Here is a 7,912-nt window from a genome sequence, read left to right as displayed (position 1 = left end):
CCCACCCGCACCTGCCCTCCAGGCATGAGCTGCACGTGATGGTGGACGAGGTCTACATGCTGTCCGTGTTTGAGGAGTCCGCTGGGTACCGCAGTGTCCTGAGCCTGGAAAGGTGAGCTGACTCTTTCGGCCCCGCCCCCGCAGGGCAATTCCTCTGCCTTCCCGCTAATCCTGCAGTCCTCAGATCCCCCAGCGAGAAGGGAGGTGGGGCCAGTCGCTGGTTTTTAAACTGTTCTGTGGGGTTTCTGAAAGCTCCAAGGAAGAGTCTTAGGATTCCATGAGGGAGGGTTGGGAGGGTGGGAAATGGGCCTCTCTGCTGTTGCCTTCATCTCCAGAGTCGCTCCATTTTCATTCATTCCTTCAGCAAATACTCCTGGGGCCCCCTGCGTGTGCCAAGCCCTGCCAGCTATCCGAGCTTTTTTGTGTTAGATGCAGTTTGAGTCAAGTTAGACTTATTCTTGAGTCAGGCATGTGTAGGCAGAGCACCTGTGGGAACACTTGGAGCAGATCACCTGTCAAGCCTGCACGTCCGGCATTCAGGGATTCTGACGGCTCCATGTTTGTTTAGACTTTCAGCCCTGCTGAGTCCTTTTGTGTCTGGGAGAGGGACCCCTTCCAGGGCCCGAGAGCGGGCTCATGCCTAGCACTTGGAAGTGAATTGTCCGAGGAGACACGCACGCTGACAAAGCAAGAAACTTAATTGAGAAGGGGTGCCTGGGAGGAGAACAGCAGGGGATAGGGACCCAGGAGAACCGCTTTGCCACGTGGCTCGATATCTTGGGTTTTATGGTGATGGGGTTAGCTTTCTGGGTTCTCTCTGGCCAGTCATCTTGCTTGTGCCCGTTTTTGGTTCAATTCAAGGTCCTCCCTGGCAGCACGAGCATCTCTCAATCAAGATGATCTCCAGCGTGAGGGCTTCTGGGAGGCTGGAAGGACACATTATGGGCTGGTGTTTCCTCCCTCCTTTCAGCCGCTCCTGGATTCTTCTGGCAGGCAGTAGCTTGTCAGTTCCGTGTCCTTCATCAGGACCTCTCTCTTGCTGTGAGATAACTCACACCAGTGGCTATTATCCTGCCTGGCTAGGGTGGTTTCAGTCAATGGTCCCTTAACACTTTCCTTTGCTCTATTCAGCCAGTCCTCACAAGGCTCTGCCAAGCGGATGGCACATGGTTAGGAGACTGGGACTCGGAGAGACAGGGACTTGCTACCTACTGTGGGCCGGACACTGTGCTGTGCTGGAGATATGTCAGTGAACAAGAGAGACACAGGCCCTTCTTATGTGGATCTTATATTTCTACAAGCTTTAGCAACTAGATACACAGCTAATCATTTGATGATTACAAAGAAGGTGTCTGCGGAGACAGCAGAGGATCGGCTTGGGGTACCCAGTTGGCCTGGTCTACAGGGAGGTGGTCAGATGAGGTCTGTGAGGAAGTGATGCTTGAAGTATGCTCTGCATCAGAGGTTGGCAATATTTTTGGATCAGATGGCAAATATTTTAAGCTTTACGGGTCATATGGTTGTTCACTCAACTCTGGCATTATAGCGTAAAAACAGCCCTGGATGGTATGTACGTGAAAGAGTGTGGCTGTTCCCCATAAAGCTTCAATTCCAAGAACAGACAGCAGGATGGATTTGGCCTGTGGGTTGCAGTTGGCTGACTCCTGCTGTAAGGCATGTAGAGGAATTAGTGATTCAGGAGATGAAACCGGGTTTGTCCATCCATTTCGTCATTTGGCCAACCCATCCTGTGAGTGCCCGCGGGTCTGTGTTGCCTCTGTTCTCACGCTGTGCTCTCTGCAGGCTGCCTGACCCCCAGAGGACCCACGTGATGTGGGCGACCAGCAAGGTGGGTTCCTGGCTGGCCTTGGGGGTGTCAGGGAGGTGGGAGGGCAGAGAGGTGGGTATAGCTGGCTTCCTCCAGGAGGGCTGGCCACACCGCCCACGGTGCCTGTCTCCTGCAGGACTTCGGGATGTCTGGGCTCCGCTTCGGCACACTGTACACGGAAAACCGGGCCGTGGCCACGGCGGTGGCCTCCCTGTGCCGCTATCACGGCCTCAGTGGCCTGGTCCAGTACCAGATGGCACAGCTGCTCCGGGACCGTGGTGACTGCCTGGGCCTGGCCCCTTGAGGTTGTGGGAGGGACTGGCCAGGGGTTGTGGATACTTCTCCCACGAGATGAATTTAGGGTGGTGTTTGAGAGTGCTGGCTCCGAGCCCAGACTGGGTTCATGCCCCACTCCGTCACTTCCTGACTACGTGGCCTATTCCTTCACCTCCCAGAGCCTCAGTTTCTTATCCGCAAAACAGGGATCATCATGGACTCTGTCTTGTAGGGATGGTGGAATTTGTCATTCAATTAGAATGGCACCTGGCATATAGCAGGCACTTAATCAATGTGGATTCATTATTCTTAGCTGTGAGCCCTGGGAAAAGAGCAGACACTATGATGGGAAAATTGTTATAATGGAAGTATCTCTCTCTATGCAGATCGGTTCTGTTCCTGGGTTCAGAGAGTGAGTTTAGATAGAAAGGTTACCTGTAATCGCCACCACTCACTGAGCCCTGCAAGATGCTCTCGATGCATCATCTCATTTGCCCCTCCCCAGAATCCTCGGAAGCAGGTGTACCTGTAATTTCCTCATTGGTTTATAGATGAGGAAAATGAGGACCAGGTACTACACACCTGTGGTAGTAGCTAAATTTAAAAAGATAGTGAGAGTATCAAGTATTGGTGAGGACGCAGAGCAGCTGGAACTCACATGCTGTTGCGGGAATGTAAGATGGAACGGTCACCTTGGAAAACAGCTGGGCAGTTCTTTATAAAGCTCGCACACGCTTACCAAATGGCCCAGCAACCCCACTCTGAGATATTTGCCCTTGCGTGTGTGCTAAGTCGCTTTGGTCGTGCCCAGCTCTTTGTAACCCCATGGACTGTAGCCCGCCAGGCTCCTCTGTTCATGGGGTTCTCCAGGCAAGAGTAGTGGAGTGGGTTGCCATGCCCTCTCCAGGGGATCTTCCCGGCCCAGGGAGATCTTTGCCCTCATGGTCACACAAAAACCTCTCCATGAATGTGAACAGCTGCTTTATTCATCATCACCCCGAACTGGAAACAACCCGAGCGTCCTTCTGCAGATGAATGGAGAAGCAAACTGTGGTTCACCCACACGGTGGGATACTGTGCTGCTCTAATGCCCATGATGACCCAGCACAAGGGCATTGTGCTGAGTGAAAGGAACCGGTCTCAAAAAATTACATTACTGTATGATTCCACTTACGTAATGTTCTGGAAAAGGCAAAAACTACAGTGATGGAGAATAGACCAGCAGTTGTAGGAAAGGGGGTGATGTGACTTCAGACAGCATGAGGGTGTTCTCTGGGGTCAGGGAACTGTTCAGTAGCCTGCCTGTGTGTGTGTGTGGAGGGGGTTTGGTTTACACAAATATACGTATATATTACAGTTCATTGAATTGGACACCGAAAACAAAGGTCAGTTAAAAAATGGGGAGGATCAGGGAGGTGAAGTTGTCCAAGGCCCTATAACTCGTCAGTGGCCACACTGAGATCTGGGCCTCGGCTGGGTGACTCGGAAGTGTCACTGTAATGGGTGCACCTCTGGTGAGAGTCTGGGTCCTGAGGGACTTTGTGTCTGGGGGCTCCTGAACGGCCGAGTACCTGGATTTAAGGTGCTTTTCACTGACTGTTCCTATCACCCCCAATCAGCCAGCGGAGTGGGGCTCACCCAGTCTGGGCAGCTCAGGGCCTTTTTCCCTTCAGTGCTCCGGCTCTCGGGACACAGTGGAGGGTTGATGGGAGGTTGATCTTCTGGCTTCTGTTTCACCCACGCAGACTGGATCAACCAAGTGTATCTGCCGGAAAACCACGCCCGGCTCAAGGCTGCCCACACCTATGTCTCTGAGGACCTCCGGGCCCTGGGTATCCCCTTTGTGAGCCGTGGGGCCGGCTTCTTCATCTGGGTCGACTTGAGGAAGGTGATGCAGGTGGAAATGCAGGTTGTGGGGTGGTGGGGGGGGCGGTGGTGAGAAAGCTCCCTCCAGCAGGCGAGCATCCCAAGTTCCTTTCACCCCTCCCAGTACCTGCCCAAGGCCACCTTTGAGGAGGAGGTGCTGCTCTGGCGTCGGTTTTTGGAGAACAAGGTGCTGCTGTCCTTTGGCAAAGCCTTTGAGTGCAAAGAGCCCGGCTGGTTCCGCTTGGTCTTCTCGGACAAGACCCACCGGCTTCGCCTGGGTTAGTGGTCTCGGCTCCTGACCGCGCCCTTCAGCCCACCCTCCTGCTTCTGGCCCCGCTGGGGCCCCAGCAGCCTGAGCTGGTTGGTCCACACCCACCCAGCATCCATGCTGACCCTCACTTGCCCCTTCCCACCTCCCAGGGATGCAGAGGGTCCGACAGGTACTTGAGGGCCAACCCCAGCTGGCAGACGGCGCCCCTCCCCACCAGATCCAGGAGCCACGAGGCCCCCACAGGTGAGCTGGTCACTGCCTCTTGGCCACAGGGCCCCGCAGCCACTGTGAAGACTGATGCTGGACAAGCCGTTTGCCAGGCAGATACCCTTCTCGGCCTTGCCCTTGAAGAAGATTCCTTGCTCCTTGCTCTCCCGGGGGCAGCGAGATGCGCCTTAAGTTGTGGTCCACCCCCTCTCTCCTGCTATTAAAACAGAACAGTGAGAAACCAGAAGCCTCTGCTGTGAGTCATTTACGGAACGGCGGAGGAGTCGTGACTGCTCCTCACGCAGCCCTCGGCACCCCCAGGACCTGAAAACAAACAACCTGTGCCTCCTTCTGATGGCGCCTTCAGTCTTCCGTCTTTATTGCCAGGGAAACAAATCAAAGGAACAGCACGTGTCAGGGAGAGCACGCCCCCCAAGAGAGAAAAGAGTGATAATTTCCAAAGTACAAGGAGAAAGGAATTAAATTGTTATGTTCAGTTCTCCTCCCCGCACGTAGGATGTGGGCGGCCAGCACACCTGGGACCCGGGGCGTGGGACCAGCCTCCACGTGGGATGAAGTGCACGAGTCCCTGGTGGGAGCCGGGCAGGGCGTCTCTGTCTGCAGGGTGCGGTCTTCCTGGCAAGGAGCTCCCTTTACTCTTGATCCTGCGCCAGAGTGACCTTGCCATGACTGCAGGGAGATCAGGGGCCCTGAACTGCTCAGGGGACAAGCTGTCCCAGGCTGGCCTTTCCCCTCTAACCATGAAAGGGCCACCCACCCCATCCCCAGGGATGCTTTTGTTCAGAGCCCAAAGGAGCTTTCTGAACTGGCCTTAAAGCTGTATGCTTCAGGCCCCTACTCTGGTGCTGGCGCTCCTGTTTGGAAAAGCTGTGTCTTTCCTTGTTTCTCTGTAAAGAGCATGTTGGTGAAATCAGCGTTTACTTTCTATAAACCGTGCTCTGTGGGTTAGGATTTTTCCTCTTTCTGCCTTTCACTGATCGATTCCTCTGCCCTGTCTTTTTGTGAATGCCTTGTATGCCTGGGATACCACGTGGGGTGATTTACAGGCAGCATTCCTAACTCTAACCACACTGGTAAGCTGGCATTATCACCCCCCATTTTAGAGATGAGGAAAGTGAAGTCGCTCAGTTGTGTCTGACTCTTTGCAATCCCATGGACTGTAGCCTGCAAGGCTCCTCTGTCCATGGGATTTTCCCAGGCAACTGGAGTGGGTTGCCATTTCCTTCTCCAGGGGATCTTCCTGACCCAGGGATCAAACCCAGGTCTCCTGCATTGCAGGCACTCTTTACCATCTGAGCCACCAGGGAAGCTGGAGATGAGGAAACCGAGCCCTAAATAGATGAAATGATGTTCCCAAAGTCACATACGGACAAAAACAGCAGAACCAGGATTCCAAGTCAGGTTGTGTGTGTGCTAAGGTGCTTCAGTTGTGTCTGACTCTGTGATCCTTCCTATAGACTGTAGCCCATCTGGCTCCTCTGTCCATGGGATTCTCCAGGCAGGAATACTGAAGTGGGCTGCCATTTCATCCTCCAGGGGATCCTCCCAACCCAGGGATGGAACTTGAGTCTCTTACATCTCCTGCATTGGCAGGCAGGTTCTTTACCCCTGGAAACTGTGTTTTGAAAAGTCATGACAACCCCAGTTTGGATGAAGGCCAGGTCAAACAGAATTTCCAGTTCTGATGTGAACATTTCTAACAACATTTCTAAGCCTACATGACTCTCATCAGGATATTTAAGGTTTGACATCATGTTTTCTCAGACTCCACCACCCTAAGTCAAAATGTAGGGCCTTCGTTTTTGCTTAGAGAGTCTGAAAAAGAATTCAAAAGAAACTAAGACTGGTAATTGCCTATAGGGTAGGGGAATTGGGAGGATGGGAAAAAAAAACAGTGAGAAGTTTTTTTTCTTTCACTTGGTTTGGTTTTCCTGGGTTTGTCTTTAATGCTTTTTGTTTTTAAAACCATATGAAAGTTGTACACAGTAAACAAAATAAAACAAAAATTAAAAATTCTACTTAGGGAAACCCCTAGGAGAGTTAAAAATACCATCTAGGTCTAGTACTGCTCTCAGATGTCTTTTGAGCTTCAGCTTAAACATTGCATTCTATTAATTTTTAAAAACTGTGGTAAAGTTTACCTACAGTGAACTGGACAGATATTCATTGTAAGACCCAATGGCCTTAAAAAATATATACATCTGTGTAACCAATATCCCCATCATGATGTGAAACACTTCCATTACTGCATAAGGTTCCTTTAAGCTCTTACTGAAGTCTCTCAATCCCCTGCTGCTGTTGTTCAGTCACTAAGTCATGTTCGATTCTTTGTGACCTCCTGGACTGCCAGTCCCCTACAGGCTAATGCTATTCTGATTTCTACCTCCATGCTTAAAGTTTCCAGGTCAAAGGAATTCTATAGTTGTTCACTTTTGTGTCTGGGTTGTATCACTCAGCTTGATGTTTTGAAGTCTATATGTTTGTATGTGTCAGTAGTACATTCTTTTCTTTTTTGTCTATATAGTAATATCCCCCCTTCTACTCCTGATATTGGTGACTTGTGTTCTACATTTATTTTTATCACGAACAGTCTTATAATGGTTTTTTAAAATCCGTTTTACTAGTTTATGAGTTTTTCATGAGGAATTATTACTTTTGTTCATTCTTTCCGTTGCATACTTGTTTCCTAACTTAATTTCTTTTTTTTAGATGTTTATATGGCAAGTATAATTTTTGTATGAAGGAAAAATCATTAATTTTTCTCCTTTCTTCTGCCATTACTTTTCCCCCTTCATCTGCCAAAGTACAAAATATGTGCATGTTATTGTACATAAATTTTATCTCATAAGAAATAAGAACTGCAAAATACTGATCTCTAGTTCATTATATACTTTAAATAAAATATTCAGATGTAACTGCTGATATCTGCAACTTATTTTGAAATGCAACAGAAAAATGATGGATCAGGAAATAGACATGTGACAAGCACTGTAAAATAGAAATGGCGTAATATAGGTGGTGGATATAAGGGTATTTGCTGCAAAATTCTTTCCATTTTTTTCATTTTGCCTTTCACCCCTTCACCCATCTCTTCCTCCCCCCACCCCCACCTCTGGCAACCACCATTCTCTTCGCTGTGTCTAGAAGCCGAGTTTTTTGTGTGTTTGTTTTGTTTTTAAGATTCCGTGTAAAATAACAGGGCTTCCCAGGGGCACTAGTGGCAAAGAACCCGCCTGCCAACGCAGGAGACACAGGAGACACGGGTTCGATTCCCTGGGTCAGGAAGACCCCCTGGAGAAGGAAAGGGCAACCCACTCCAGTGTTCTTGCCTGGAGAATCCTATGGACAGAGGAGCCTGGGGGGCTACAGTCCATAGGGTAGCAAAGAGTTGGACACAACTGAGTGACTCACACACTCCTCTAAGAAAGATCATATAGTATTCA

At 50.2% G+C, this 7,912-nt stretch overlaps 1 protein-coding gene across 1 annotated transcript in view; it reads left to right on the top strand.

The window, feature by feature from the left end:
- The window catches only part of ACCS (1-aminocyclopropane-1-carboxylate synthase homolog (Arabidopsis)(non-functional)), a 22,470-nt gene extending 16,863 nt beyond the window's left edge, over positions 1-5,607 (top strand). The window contains 6 exon segments of the mRNA XM_010856247.1: positions 23-112; positions 1,804-1,849; positions 1,965-2,106; positions 3,850-3,992; positions 4,095-4,248; positions 4,391-5,607. Coding sequence (XP_010854549.1) covers positions 23-112; positions 1,804-1,849; positions 1,965-2,106; positions 3,850-3,992; positions 4,095-4,248; positions 4,391-4,488 — 673 coding nt within the window. The 3' untranslated portion in view covers positions 4,489-5,607.
- The last annotated feature ends 2,305 nt before the right edge of the window (positions 5,608-7,912 follow it).

Source organism: Bison bison, unplaced genomic scaffold (genome assembly GCF_000754665.1).
Source record: "Bison bison bison isolate TAMUID 2011002044 unplaced genomic scaffold, Bison_UMD1.0 scf7180017854252, whole genome shotgun sequence".
Taxonomy (NCBI): domain Eukaryota; kingdom Metazoa; phylum Chordata; class Mammalia; order Artiodactyla; family Bovidae; genus Bison; species Bison bison.
Note: the sequence above shows the minus strand (reverse complement) of the source record. Positions and strands in the feature narration are given on the sequence as shown.